Here is a 15,773-nt window from a genome sequence, read left to right on the forward strand (position 1 = left end):
CAATCCCTGGCCTTGCTCAGTGGGTTAAGGATCCAGTGTTGTCATGAGCTGTGGCTGCAGACACGGCTCAGGTCTGGTGTTACTGTGGCTACGGTATAGGCCAGCGGCTACAGCTCCAATTTGACCCCTAGCCTGGGAACCTACATAGGCCATGGATGTGGCCCTAAAAAGACAAAAAAGAAAAGTAGAAACATACTCACAGAGATAGAGAACAAACTACCAGTGGGGTGTGGAAGTGGGTAGGGACATGAGGATAAGATAGAGGTATAGGATAAAAGACATGGACTACTATGTATAAAATAAATAAGCAACAAGGATACATTGTACAGTACAGAGAAACATAGCCAATATTTTGTAATGACTTTAAGTGTAATATAATCTATAAAAATACTGACTCATTATGTTGGACACCTGAAATGAATATAATATTGTAAATCAACTACACTTCAATAAAAATTTAAACTAAAGACACTGGAAATTCAGCGACTGTTGCTAGGGGGAGAAAAGGCAAAAGGTGTTGATTTCTGGCAACTTTATTAAAACACATCACAGTGGCAGCAAGGTCTCAAATCCACAGCTTTGAGCGCCCAAGTCAGTTTCAACTCCACTAGGTGGCGCTCTGTATTAACATAGTTTAGTGCTTTTGGCGAGCCTGGGGACGTCTGCAGCTGGAAGTCTTTTAACATTTGTCTGCCACTATTTTCAAAGGAGCGTGTCTTTGGGAAAGTCTAAAAAATTAGCTGTGTCTCCGAACCCTAAAGACAACCAGTCTCATAAGTTCCAATGAGTGAAAGCACAGTCAGACAGTTACAGCTGCACAACCTCTCCATAATTAATAACAAAGAAATGGGATGTAAATGTATCCTGTCTGTTGTACTACTATACTGTGTAGCCAAAGCATAGTTTCTGTCTTGCTAGAAAACCAATAATACACTGGAAAAGCAAAAGCCAACCAGTTATCTGTTTACTCAGATGCTCCTATACCAAGAATTCCAAAGGATTAGAGGGGGTGGGGTGGGGGAGGGATGGAGGAGGGAGGGACCACTGAGAGAAGGGAAGGTTATGACATTGGCAAAAAAGAAAAGAAGTGAACATGAGAATCAGAGATGGGGGATGCAGATAAATAAATAACTCTGAGAGACAGAAAGGGTCCTTGGGGAAAAGAGTGGATACTGAAACTGAGAGACTGATTCAGGCCATACCTTAGGCAAAGCATACTTGGGCAGCTTCATCTGGGCAAAGGTATTCCTTCGATAGGACACGTAGTAATGTGGCCGTCCTCCTGACGTCAGCTGGAGCATAAACACAAAGGTCGTAAGAGGAGCTGTTGACAGCAGTTCCAGCTCCAGGTCCTACAAGACCAGGCCCTGAATGCAAGTGGGTAGCTGCCAACACAAGGGCATGAATGACCGCTGTGGGCACATGTAAAGAGTTGGCATTCTTTTCCAAAACAACTTAGACAGTGTATGTGAGTTGGTTAGAGGCCCAGACGGAACCCAGTGGACAAAAATACAATCCTGCGATTTGCCCTGTGGCTGGGGAGCCAGGAAACATTTTTGTTGTTTTTTTAAAAGTGATACAAGCCTCAGGGATCAATGTGCTGCAGCAGCCCAGCAATCTAGCCCTGAGACTGAGAGTACCCGGGCCAGATCAGAAGCGAACCATACACGTCAGAATCGGAGTCCCCTCCACGCTGGGCACTGAATTCTGTGCAGTCACACTGCTGGCTGCGAACATGGCCCCCAGAGCAGTGGTGCCAATGTGTTAGACGAAGAGCCAAGCCAGGATCACGGTTCAGACTCATTCCAGTGCAGTTCAGAGTCATTCTAGCCCAGGGCCTCCCAGAAGAGAACTGTGAGCTACCCCTCACAGCCATCAGCCACTGGGTCTGTCCAGGGCGTCCAGCCCCAAGAAGCTGTGGGTTTGAGGGAGAGTGAGTAGCGGCTTGGTCTCCACCTCAGCTAAGCACCAGCAGGTGACTTGGCAGGGGTGTACCGCCAATCTCTCTCTCCCTTGGAGCCACGCTTTTTTCCCAGCTTTCTCAATATACTAAACAAATTACACATGCGAATTTAAAGTGTACAACAGGATGACCTGACAGGCATACTTTGTGAAACTATAAGGTTAGTTACCACATATAAAATCAGTTAACACCTTCATCCTTTCCCTTAAGATTTTTGTGTGTCTCTGTGTGTGTGTTGTTGGGGATAACATTTCAGAGCTATTCTCTTAATACCTTTTCAAGCATATAATGTAGTATAGCCACCAAGCTGTACATTGCATCCCCAGAACTTCATCATCTTATAACTGGACATGTACGCCCTTTGACCAACAGCTTCCCATTTCCCTACCCACACCTCCAGCCAAGGAAAACCACCATTCTAACTCTCAGTTTCTGTGAGTTCATGTTGTCACTCTTAACTCATGTAAACATCTGGAGTTTGAAGTCAGCTGGAGTTTGTGTACTCAGAATGTCAACAAATGCTCTGGGGGAATTTCATCAGATGCATGAAAAAGGTGACTAGAAAGTTATCATCTTCAGCACCATGTGGCCAGATCACCTCTTTGTCCTAGTGATGGGTTACAGGATCATGTTCCTAGTGGCCTGGGCAGGAAATATATGAAACTCTAAATGCAGAATGGATTCACCTTTCTAAATCATATATGTGGATTATAAACTTGTTATTAGAAAATTGGGTCAGCCCCTGGAAGCAAGACTGATAGAGAAATGAATTATAAATAAAACTAATAAGTGTAACCATTTTCCATTTTAATGTCACTTGATAATTTGATGCTGAAGTTATCAGAGTGCTCATTACTCATTTTCCTGAAGGAAAAGGATGTATGTGTGTATGTATGTGTGTGTGTGTGTGTGTGTGTGTGTGTGTGATTATGTACACAGGCAGATAATAAGCACTTGGAACACCTGCTTACCAATACATGGGCTTAAATACTCTGAATTATGATTTCTTGTCCAAATAAATACAATAGTGCCTAAATGTCTCATAGTAAAACCATATATGTATTTATATATACACACTATTTGGCAAATATACTTTTGTCAATTTTAACATGGAAAGCAATAACTGAATTTTTAAATGTTCTGTCCAAACAAGCCTAGATATGAAAAAAAAAAAGCCTATTTATTTGCTCCTTCTCTCTTCTAACCACCCTTGAACCCACAGCTTCTCTTTGGAGGTAAAAAACCTGTCTGAATACATTTCGTCTACATTCTCTCCATCCTAATCACAGTCGTGCCTGACAATAATGGCTGATTACATTCCACCTCAGCTCTGCCTCCCACCACCTCCAGCCACCACACCGCTTCCTGTCACCACCTGTTTCTGCATTTTCAAGGCAGGTACTAGGAGGAGACTCATTGTCTGAATGCTCTCCTGATAGGAAGAGACCCCCTTCTTCTGCTCCTTCCTATTGATGACTGAAGGGAGCCTCTCTGGAACGCAGATGAGGGGGAAGAAGGCAAGTGCCCCTGATCTAGAGACAAAGCTGAGTACTCTGGGCACTGTCTGCAGCACCCCCACTGACAGGGTCCTCCAAATACTGCCCCAGGGAACTAATTACTACTCTGTTAGGATTCAAGCTTCAACTTGGTAAAGTTCCTTTTGTTAAAAAAAAATAAGGCTTTTTTCTTTCTTTATTGCTCTTAAGGAAGTGTAAGCAGGCAAAGGGGGCTGCCTTAGGAGCAGAAGCAGGGAAAGGAAAATGTCTTTGAGACAATCCAGGGAAGTGGATCTTTCATACCTGAACAAACACGTAATCGTCCTGGACAATCAAAGAGTCTGGGTCAATGTAGCCTGGGAAAGGTTTATTTCTGTTGGCCTCTGTGCAGTTCTGCATTCTGCAAGTCAGATACTGTGAATCTGAAAAAAAAAAAAAAATGGGGGTAGGGTGATAAGACACATGAGCATGAGGGTCACAGGCGACATCTCCAATTCTTCGAACAAACCCCACGTTTTTTATTAACTACATTACTGTCATTGTTATTGTTAACATTATCATTATCATTTTACTCACTTGTTATCAACAACACCATCACTATGTCTACCAATTCTTGTTATCCTAGAATACTAAATTCCTGTTACATTTTTTCCTCCCAAACCTAAGTAAAAGTATTTTCACAAACTGGCAACAGTGTTTGTGCTTTCACAGTTATTTCTTCTCATGAAGAGGTCCACCTTTACATTCTGACTCCTGATAAATCAACACACATCCATGCAGTCATCAGTCATCTGATGCAGTTGTTATGAACAATAAGGTTCTATGTCATGATCAAGGTTTTTCTTCCACTACTAACTGAAAGTAAAGTAGAACGGAGGAGATTACCAACTCAAAAATGGTGCTCTCATTTTATAGATGAGTAAACCAAGACCTAGCATCTCACCTGAGATTACAGCAGGTGATAACCGTCAGTAGTAATAACTTAATAGATGTGATTTCTGTTGCTGAAAATATATTGTATCAGGGAGGCTGTCCCTGTTTTTCACCCACAGCTATTCCGCCCTCTCTACTAATCAGATGTCACCTCCTAACTAAAAACTCCCTTTGCCTCCTTGCACTCAGAATAAATTCAAGCCCTCCACAACCACTCCTTCCATCTCCCCTCAAGCTCATCTCTCCTCTCCCTGTGATTCTTCTAATCTGACCTACACTTTGTTCAGAAATTTGGCCAAACTTTCTACCATTTCAGAAGTTTTTCATTTGTATGCCCTCTGCCTAAAATGCTTCTCCCCAGGTTGTTTCCAAAGAAGGTCTAGAGTTCAGCCTGCCATGATTACTTTTGGTAACACTCCATCCTCTTCATGTCCATCATGGAACTTATCACAATCTAAAAACCACCTTGGTTATGATTTATTTCTGCTCTGCCCCAATCAGAATTTAATCTTCATGAAGACAGAGGAGACCTCTTTTGCTGTTGTTGTTCCCAGATTCTAACACCGTTCCTGGCACATAGTACCCAATAAATAAATACTCCTTGGCACATGCCACTTTACTGGACTCTATCTTTTTGAGTAAAAAAGTAAGTTATATTACCTCTTTTTGATGCTTAATGAATGGGTGAGTTTGATTTTAGGACATCAAAGATGTATGAAGAAATCAACTCTTTCAAATGAAAAAAAAATCAGGACATGATTATTTATGTGCAATGGGAGTAGAAAATAGTATGCTGAGCTGGATATAAGGATTCACTAATGATTTCCCTTAAGGAAACATCATCCAATACCTTTACTTAAAGAACTTGGGTAAACTTGTATTCTACAAGGAGTGCCACTAGGGGGCGGCATGCACATTGGCTCCATCTGGCTCTAAGGACAGGAGGAAAGCTTTATCCAAGGTTTTCCTTTACCCCACTGTCAGGTGTGGGTATGGGGAAGCTCTCAAGTACTTTATCCCATCTAGTCCTCCAAAGAAAAACTAAAGAAAAGCCTTCTACAGTGCCTTCCCTATCTCCTTTTCCAGACATCCTGATAGTTTAATTTTAGGGCATAACTCATGACCTGTATCCTTGAAAAGAATGTCTGGGACTCATCCTTTTCCTAGATGGTCTTCTCCACTGCACACAATTTTTTTTTTTGTCTTTTTAGGGCCACACTTGTGGCATGTGGAAGTTCCCAGGCTAGGGGTTGAATTGGAGCTGCAGCCACTGGTCTACAACACAGCCACAGCAATTCAAGATGGGCGCTACACCTGTGACCTACACTGCAGTTTATGGGAATGCCAGATCCTTCACCCACCATGTGAGGCCAGGGATGGAACCTGCATCCTTGTGGATACTAGTCAGGTTCTTAACCCATTGAGACACAATGGGAAACGTGCCCCTCTGCCAACAAAGTTCACACTCCATCAGACCCTTTTACAGCTTTTAGCTGAGTTCTGTTTTTCAAAAGGTGTCTCAGGGTCATATATAGGGAGACTGGCATCCATGAGACCTGGGCTTGAATTCTGGTGTGGTCACTTCCTAGCTGCATAATGCAAAGGAAATCTCTTCGTCTTCCTGAGTCTTGCTACCTGCATCCATTAAATGAGGATGCCAAGGTTAACTATCTTACAATTTGGCTCCAAGAATTAACAGAAATAACATATGTTAAATGCTTTGAAACTGAAAGTTGTACAAATGTCAGGTGTTACTATCAACAATACTATGCCTGTTTTCTCTTTTGGTACTTTTCATAATGATTAAATCAGTGTGAGGTACACTGAAGTTCCTTAAAAACAAAACAAAACAAAACAAAACAAAACAAAACAAAACACCTGAATTTGAGTATTTCAGTTATATTTCACTATCGGGTACTGTTGGTGACCTGCCCAGGGTCCATTCCCCCTCTGCCTCTTTGCCAGAAAAAACAGTACTGGATCTGATGGCTTGTCTTTCTTCCACATGACTCAGAAGCTCTGACATGCATGGAATAATCCACTTGGGTCTGTGCCCACTCAAAGTCTTCCTATTCTACTTTTCACTGTTTGCTTTAGGTGAGGGCATTTAAACTAAGTTCTAATACATAAGAAGTGAGAGATCTTTAAAGGGGCTACAGGGAGGCACAACAAAAGACCCTCTTCTACCACCATACCACACTGCGTCAGTGTGATGTTGGGACAGCTCTAGCCTTCTTGTACATACAGTTAAGTTTACATAACAAGTATGACACAGAGATGGAACGAACTTGTTTCTGATGACATTACTGAGTACATGGTTTCTGATTGTACTGAACCTACAGCTGCCTTTTCTCCATGCTTCTACTTATGTGAGATAAGGAATAAAAGCAATTGACTCAAAGATTCCTAAAGTCTCAGGCTTCAAATCACAAAAACAACTTTCAATTAGACTTTCTAAGACTGCCATCTAATGAGGACTTCTTGATGAATACACAGTGCTTATTTCATTTGCAATGGTATTTAATACTTTCTTAAAACCTCAACTTCTTCTTTAAAGGTCTCTGAACAAACATAAGACAGAAAATATAAAAATAAACTTTTCAGTAGTTTCCTGGTGACCTAGCGGTGAAGGATCCGGAGTTATCACTGCTGTGGCTCAGCTTTGATCCCTGACCCAGGAACCTGAGTATGCTGCAAGGTTGGCCAAAAATAAATATAAATATAAATATATATATATATATATATAAACTTTTCATATTTATAACTCAACTGTACAGAAATCATGAATCTGAGGGATTTGAGGAGAAATTAAAAGAACAAGAAAACTAATACATCTGTTGAGCATCTATGTGTCTGGTATTCTAATGCATGTCCACATTTAATCTTAACAATACCTCAGAGTATATTTTATCAACTGATTGTGCAGATAAAGAGAACGAAGCTCAAGGAGCTTATAGAAATGGCAGTATGGGGTTTCAAACTGTGTTAGCCTGACACCAAGTCTGGTTTATTTCCACCGTGTTGCATAAAAGACCCCAGAAAATTTGGGGTCAATTTTTGTTAAGTGTATTTTGGCTTCTAACTACTAATGGATACACCTAGATGCAAAAAAAAAAAAAAAAAGACGATTTGTACATTTCTATTTTTCTGGGGGGTAATTTGGCAATGTGATCAAATACCTTTTGACCCTTGTTCATTACTGAAAGTTCTACTTGAAGAAATAATTAATGATGTATGTCAAGATGTAGCTACTTTGGTAGCTGTATGGTGCTGTTTATAAGACATAAAAAACAAAATGGCCAACAATTAGAGAAACAGCTAAATAGGCTGTGGATCATACAGAGCCTGCTATTAAAATTCTGCTTCTGGAGTATATATGATTTACAGAAATGCTGAATACATTTTATATCACAAAAATAACCATTAATAATGTTATATTGATGTCAATTTCTTAGTTTTAAAAAATAGAGCACGGTTGTATAAGATGTTAACATTAGGGGAAGCAGGCTAAAGCTGCACCATCTTGGTAACATCGCTGTTTATCTAAAACTATTCCAAAATAAAAGTTTTTTTTAAAAGTAGGTTACCAAAATACGTGCATATGGACCCAATTTGGCGCAAGTGGTATATATAGATATCTACATATGTATGTTTGCATGGGAAAAGTGAATAAAAGATACATATGAGATGTCACCACTAGCAGAGAGGCAGTGATAGGAGAGAAGCAGACAACCAGGGTGCAAATCTCTAGTCCGCATCTCTCAGGGGAAGGGGCCGAGGCTCCCTGTGGGTTTCAGCAGTCCTACTCACAAGAATTAGAGAATCGTTTCTAATGCCTCTGCATGTCCTAGCTTCCTCCCCTCCTCAAGCCACCAACTGAGGCAGAGTTATGCCATGAGCTGAGAATTACAAAATGGACTACTGAGGGGCACAAGAAAAGTCCTGGGAAGAGGTCCTGAAACCACCATTTCTTGCTTAGTGTGGCTCAAAGTGAAATTTGCAACCTGAAGGGGAAATGATGAATTCCCAGCCGCCTGCCGGTGGTGAAGTGCTCCTGGTTTGTTCTCTTTCCCCTCCTAATGAAACAGAAAGAAATTGGCTGTACTTCATAATGAGGGACCAATCACTCTTTCTTCCCCTAGGGGCTTGCTGTAATAGCATTAAGTATGATGAACTCTTTCCATATTCAATTCTGGTGAGTGTATGATGCGATTCCATAGGAAGTATCTTGTAATTTGGCATTAATTAACGTCAATTAATGTAGGCAACCGCTAGACTTTAGAATTAATTTCATTACTTTCCCCACACAGATGTTTTCCTTGCCACAGGTAATTAGGACACTGTGCTGCTCTTTTTAAGCAGCCTCGTTCTCTGCAACAGCTGCTGCTTGGAATAATGCAATTCCCATGCCCCCAATCTGTGCTGCACTAAAGAAAAGAAGCTGTCTTTTATAGGCTAGATGTGAAGCAGAGGAACAGGGGTTTAAATGCAGGCTCAAGGCCTGTTAGCTTGGTAGACCTAGGCAAATCACTTTACCTCACAAGTCTGTAAAATGGGAATAAACAGGCACCATCTTTCAGGTGGTTGTGAGGACTTCAGTCTGGACTCAAGAAATGTGTTCAGCCAGGGTCTGGCTGGACTGTGCTCAAATAATGGGAACTGTGCCCCCATGATCAAAGCCCCCCTTTCATCACCAGTACTGCTCACTGTTTCTCAAGGGAACCAACTATTAAGTACTACAGATTTCTACCTGAGACCATCTTCCCTCCTTCCTTCCTTCGTTCCTTTCGTCTTTTTAGGGCCACACCTGTGGCACGAGGAGGTTCACACATGTGAACCTAAGGGTTAGGGTCAAATCAAATTGGAGCTGCAGCAGAGTCCAAATCAAGGGTCAAAGTCAAATCAAAGGTTAAGGGTCAAATCAAATTGGAGCTGCAGCAGCCAGCCTATACCACAGCCACAAGAATTTAGGATCCAATCCAAGCCGAATCTGTGACCCACACCACAGCTCACAGCAACGCTGGATTCTTAACCCACTAAGTGAGTTCAGGGATCAAACTCATGGATACTAGTCAGGTTCATAACCCACTGAACCACAATGGGAACTCCAATATCTTCCTTTATATTCATTTTGGGGGGGTTCAGATTAATGCTATTTTTACAGTAACTTCTTTAAAACACCAAAGACATTCTCTGTGTATAATTAACAGATAATAAACAGTCCATGCAGGCAGGTGAGGTAGTTTTTGGGGCAGAACTGGAAAATACCTAGGGCTCTGAGGAGGGCAGGCAGTCACCTTGGCGCTCAGCACCCAGAGTGGCCTGCTGGCAGCCACGTTTGTTGGTCAGGGTCTCCCTCCCCTTCGAGTGAAGTTCTAGGTCTGGGCTCTGTCTGTCACATGCTATGTGACCCTGAGAAGGTCATTTACCAAATGAGGCTTCAGACATTTTCTCCATAAAATGAGGGTTCTTAGAATTTAAAAAAAAAAATAGATTTTCAAAGTCAGATGACTGACTTCAAGGTCTGACACATTGTTACCATATTTTAGCCATTGAAACCTGTTTCCTTCTCACTCTTCCCCAACAAAGCTCTATGATGCTGCTGGCCCCTGTGTTTCTCCAGGGCTCTTCTCTTTTCTAAACCCCACGTGCATTCCTGGCTGGCACCTCATGCTCATTCGGAGAGCTCCCTTGCTTTCAACTGCCTTTTCTTTTCCTATTATCCTATCTAAATACTTCCTGAGCCTTCTTCTGGAGAGTTTTTCCTGAGGCTCAGGCAGACCTCTCCCTTCCCAGAATGGCTCTATTGACAGCAACTGCAGCATTAACCTCCAAAATAACCAGAGCAACCTCTCCTCTGGGTCAGGAACTGTGCTTAATGGGATCATATACCATGCTTTTTTTTTTTCTTTTAAACTTTGTAAAAAATCCAGAGAAAGGTACTTTTTACAAGTGAAGAACTCCATATTTAGGAGGAGATTTGTACAAGCTGATATGCTACTAGATGATGAAGCAAAAACTGTAGTGACGATTGCCAGAACTCTATTCACTGATTCTACCATTTAACACATTTAAATAGCCCCAAATCCTTTCATATGCCTTCATGTTGTAAAAGTTTAATTTTAAATAAAACCATAAATTATGCCAGCAAGATTAAGCACTAAAAGTCTCCTTCGCTCCCCCCATTAATTTTCAACTTTAAAAAAGTTTTTAAAGCCCCTACATCTGTATATATATTTTTTGTTCTTTCTACCATCCTAGTATTTGTTCTAGAACATTCCTATTAATGTTCCCACCAAACACACACACACACACACACACACACAGGTGTACACATGTCAACGAAATTGTGCTCAAATAAATTTCATTCCCATCAGGATCCTAGAGTTCTCTGTAACAGATACTAGCTAGAAACCGAGATCTTCCTAAGCGAAAAAGAGAAAGACAAATATTATATGGGGAGTTCCTGTCGTGGCACAGTGGTTAAGGAATCCGACTAGGAACCATGAGGTTGCGGGTTCGGTCCCTGCACTTGCTCAGTGGGTTAACGATCCGGCGTTGCCATGAGCTGTGGTGTAGGTTGCAGACGCGGCTCGGATCCCGCCTTGCTGTGGCTCTGGCGTAGGCCGGTGGCTACAGCTCCGATTCGACCCCTGGCCTGGGAACCTCCATATGCCGCGGGAGCGGCCCAAGAAATAGCAACAACAACAACAACAACAACAATAACAACAACAAAAAGACAAAAAAAAATATTATATGGTATCACTTATATGTGGAATGTAAAATATCACACAAATGAATGTTTATGAAAAAGAAACAGACTCACAGACACAGAAAATTGACTTGCAGTGGCCAAGGGGGAGGGGGCTTGGGGAGGGATGGATTGTGAATATGGGATTAGCAGTTGCAAACTATCTATATAGGATGGATAAACAACAAGGTCCTACTCTAAAGCACAGGGGACTACATTATTCTGTGATAAACCATAATGGAAAAGAATATGAAAAAGAATACATATAACTGAATCACTTTGCTGTATAGCAGAAATTAACATGACACTGTAAATCAACTATATTTCAATAAAATATATTTTTAAAAAAAGAACCTGAGATCTTCAAAAGTGAGACTCCAGCCTCAGCCCCTGAACGACTATATTGAGGACAAAAAATTTCTGGGAAAATGATAAGCTTAGATCAAATGTTCTCCTTGGCATGAGGAGCCGGTGGCATCACTCTCTTCTAGGGAATCTCTTGATTTTGGTCCAGTGTAACTTTCTAACTGTTATCTTGTATTGCTACCTATTGGACATTCAGGAGGTCATGATTATTACATGGAAAGTCTGGGGTCACACGGTTTTTGCCAAATGCAGGACTGGAACTTGGGGACAAGAGAGAGAACAAGAAGATAGAATAATTTAGTAGAATCCAGAAAATCACTTACCAAGGATGATGCAGTGGAGTGAGTGTATCCTGGGAGAGGTGCAGGTACAGGTGCTGTGGGCCCCCAGGTGAGAGGCATCTAACCTTCGAGCCTCTACAGATGGCCTACTCTGTATCAGGACTTCTCCTATGACTCTGCTTTTATGCTACTTGATATCCCACAGAGCTGTAGACCTGTTGTGCACTCATGGCCTATAAAACACTTGAGAATACAGAGTATTTTACCATTGACTCCAACTCTCAGAGGGACAACTACCTGGTCCGGGGGAGGGGGGTGACGTGAGCATGGGGACAGCCATGGAAAAGCTGACAAAAACTTGGAAGTTTGCTTGGAACTCTGCCTGGAAGAAAGCACCATTCCTGAAAGCAGGAGCACTGGGCCAGAGCAGAGGTCTGAGAGAGAATGGGATATGGGCCTGGGGAAGGGGGGCCATCTGTTTTGTGGGAAAACCACACTAGAACACCAAGCTGTCCATAAAGTCACACCCGGCCATGAAAATCCAAAAAGCACATTTGTTCCAGAAACTTTCCAAACTAAGTTTTACAAAGAAAAGGGGCAGGGTAGGGGAGAGGAAGAAAAAGAAAAAGGGAAAGAGACGGCGAAAAGAACAAAGTAGGAAAGGAAGAAAATAGGAAGAGGGAGGGAAGGGAGGCAGGAAGAAATGAAAGTTTTGTGCATGGTGGAGAAAATATGCAGCATGTCTTCCCCAGGGCTTTTTGAAGGGAGGGACATGCAGTATTTACTTATATATGTTATATGATTAATGTCAGAGCAGAAAGTCAGTTCAAGGCACAGCCTCTGAGACATGTGGGTATTCCAATCCACTACTTCTTCACTTACTTTCTGTTTGTATCACTTTTAATACTGAATATCATACTTGAAGCATGATAAATGTTCAGTAAAGATCAATAAGGCATAATATTTGCCTTCCAAGGTGATATAAACACAAAGGGACAACACATTTGCCTGCCCTCTCTGTCCTCCAGTCACCTTGCCTCCCTGCTGTACCTCAGCCATGCCAAGCATGCCCAGATACTCAACCCTTCACACATGCTGTTCCACCTGGCTGGCCCAGGTCTCTTCCTTATTTCCATAAGGACTTGGCTGAAATACCAAATGCCATCTCATCAGAGCTTCCTTCTTTGACAGCTCTCAATCACTCCCTGGCTAGACTTTGCTTTGTTTTGCGTCCTAGAACTTATCACTGTGGAAAGTAACATAATGTCTTTTCTATCAAAGGAAATCTTGGTTACTCCATTTTGCTCTGGTTTCGGCTGGGACCTCGCCTCCTCTTTCCCTCTTCTCCCAGTAACAATTTGTTTCAAGTTAGCCAACTAGGAAGAATGTGCACCCTGACCTGACCTATGGAAAGGGGACAGGTAAAGCACCTGCGTTAGGAATAAATAGGGGAGGGTCCTTTGTTCGGTGTGTGCGCTTTTTGGAGTACCCGCACCCTTCTGCAGAAGTAAAGAACCTTGTCGAAATCTCCCTGTGTTCATGTGTTTCATTTTTCAACACTGATGATCTGAGCCATGTCCCCAACATCGCCACCTGGCATTACGCATTTGCTTATAATCTGTCTCCTCTAAGCTCTACAAGGGCAGGGCTTTTGCAACTTCCCCTTCTATGCCTTATTCTAGAAGGGCATCTGGCATAGCATGGATGTCTAACTATGTTTTTCAAATGAATGGCTAATAAATAGTTCTGGAGTGAACCAGACCCAGCTTCAAATTTTAGTCCCTCAGCAATGGCAAAAGTGTTTAATCACTGTAGCCTCATTTTTCTCAGCTGAAGTGAGGAAAATAATAAGAAGCTGTATTTCCAAGCATTGTTCTAAGTAGTGCAGCTAAAAAGTATCTAGTGCAGAAGCATCAGATAAATGATAGGACTATAATGCATGATTGTAGCACCTTTGTTGCTTGAGAACATATAGGGCAAAGAAGAGGTATGAGTGAGTGCCAAGATCTTTATGATGCTACCTTTTAAATTTTGTGTGTTTTAAAGCATGAGTCAGAAGTATGAGGAAATTTCCAAACCCTTAGAAACTGCCACACATCCATGGTATATGGACTGGTACTGCTGAGTCCTGAGGGAGCCTGAGAACCCTGGAGAAAGCCAGTCCTTTGCCCTAGAATTAAGATCTGGAGATGACAAGTTTCTTCTCTGTGCTCACATCCTTGGGAAATAAGGGCACAAACCTCACAGAGGGTGCAGGGGATGTAGCATGAAATGGATACAAAGGACCTAATTTGAAAGCTGCCCAGCTGAGTCAGTTACTGCACTGTCACTGTCAGGTTTTTCCTCGTTGAGTGGGGAGGCCTGTGTTATCTTATTTCATCCTTTTCTTGTTGGTTTTCAGGTCTGTCTTTAGCTGCTACATCAGAGAGGCCAAGTAGAAATCAATAGTGGTTGAAATCAAGAGACTTGGGCAATATGAAAAATGGGGTCAGAACAACACTATTAGAAAGAAAAAAGTGTTAGGTGCTGCCGGATTAAGCCTGGATGCTTGATCTGGGGACAGAAAGGAGAGGGGAGGGTATCTGGTAAACGTGTCAGGAAGTAGCAGGGACCTTTCAGAATCTGAAGCCAACCAGAAATGCAAACTTCTAACCTCCCCCCAGGCACCACCCTAGAAGCTACTAAATACATTAACTGTTTGATGGAGAAGGTAGGTGAAGGCTATGAAATGCGTAGTCTAATAATCCAGTGGGTGTACTTGCGTTGGGAGTCTGGCTGGAGCAGGGGTGGCAAGTGTGGTATTTTTAGACTTGCATAAAAATACCAGTGTTGCTGTTCTCTAGGAACATTAAAGAGATGTGATATCTCTTGAAGGTTCACTGAAGACGAAATACAAACAGCCAAGAAAAATAAATACAAATTTTTAACATCATTCTTAATTAAATAAATGCAAATTAAAACAGTAAGGACATGCCACATTTTTGCTCAGCAGATGGGTTATGTTTAAAAAACTTCATAATATTATGGACTATTGAGAGCTTGCAAACACAGGCACTCTCATATTCAAAGAGTATGTAATGAGGAGCTTTCGTTGTAGCTCAGCAGTAATGAACCCAACTACAAACCATGAGGTTGCGGGTTCGATCCCTGGACCTGCTCAGTGGGTTAATGATCTGGCATTGACATGAGCTGTGGTGTAGGTGGAAGATGTAGCTCGGATCCCACTTCACTGTAGCTGTGGGGTAGGCTGGCAGCTGAGGCTCTGATTCGACTTCTAGCCTGGGAACTTCCATATGCTGCAGGTACAGTCCTAAAAAGCAAAACAAACAAACAACAAATGAAAAGTATGCAATGCTACAACTATTTCAGAGGGCAATGTGACAAAGTCTGTAATATTTTAAATGTATACAATTTCATACCCAGAGATTTCCCTTCAGTAATTTTTCTTTGAGCAGTGTTGGTTGCTTATACATGTTTGAATGCTTTCTAACCAAATAAGTTAATATGTGTGCATGTGAATGAATCAGCACTATTCTAAATGTCCCAATATCTATATGCCTATCAATGAGACAGTGATTAACAAAATCATAGTTGAGTACATAATAGGTTTCTATGTAGTGATTAACCACGAAGTGGCTAAATTTACATGTGCTGGAAAGATTTTTAACTTGCTCCTGTATGTACTCACGCAGACTTTGGCATAAAAGTTTTACACTATGAACATTTGTGAGTGCGTATGTACGTGTAAATAATACTTTTATCCAGGAAACCCAAATAATTTCTGGGATAATAAAAAAGAAAACAAATATTTTTAATACCAATTTTGGGGAATGAGAATGAAGGTCAGGAAGTGAATTCTCTTTTTCACCTGACACACTGGAGTACTGCTTATCTTCTGTATTGTTGTCAGTGCTACTTTTTAAAAATATATATATATGTATAAAATGATTTTTTTTCCCATTACAGCTAGTTCTCAGTGTTCT

At 41.6% G+C, this 15,773-nt stretch overlaps 1 protein-coding gene across 3 annotated transcripts in view; it reads right to left on the reverse strand.

Moving 5' to 3' along the window:
• The window catches only part of SORCS1 (sortilin related VPS10 domain containing receptor 1), a 333,563-nt gene that overhangs the window by 123,263 nt on the left and 194,527 nt on the right, over window positions 1-15,773 (reverse strand). For all 3 annotated transcript variants that reach the window (XM_047761867.1, XM_047761868.1, XM_047761869.1), the window contains 2 exons: window positions 3,763-3,881; window positions 1,203-1,292 (listed from right to left, as the gene is read on the reverse strand). In XM_047761867.1, coding sequence (XP_047617823.1) covers window positions 1,203-1,292; window positions 3,763-3,881 — 209 coding nt within the window. The remainder of the gene's footprint in view (window positions 1-1,202; window positions 1,293-3,762; window positions 3,882-15,773) is intronic.

The sequence above is a fragment of the Phacochoerus africanus genome, chromosome 15 (genome assembly GCF_016906955.1).
Source record: "Phacochoerus africanus isolate WHEZ1 chromosome 15, ROS_Pafr_v1, whole genome shotgun sequence".
Classification (NCBI taxonomy): Eukaryota; Metazoa; Chordata; class Mammalia; order Artiodactyla; family Suidae; genus Phacochoerus; species Phacochoerus africanus.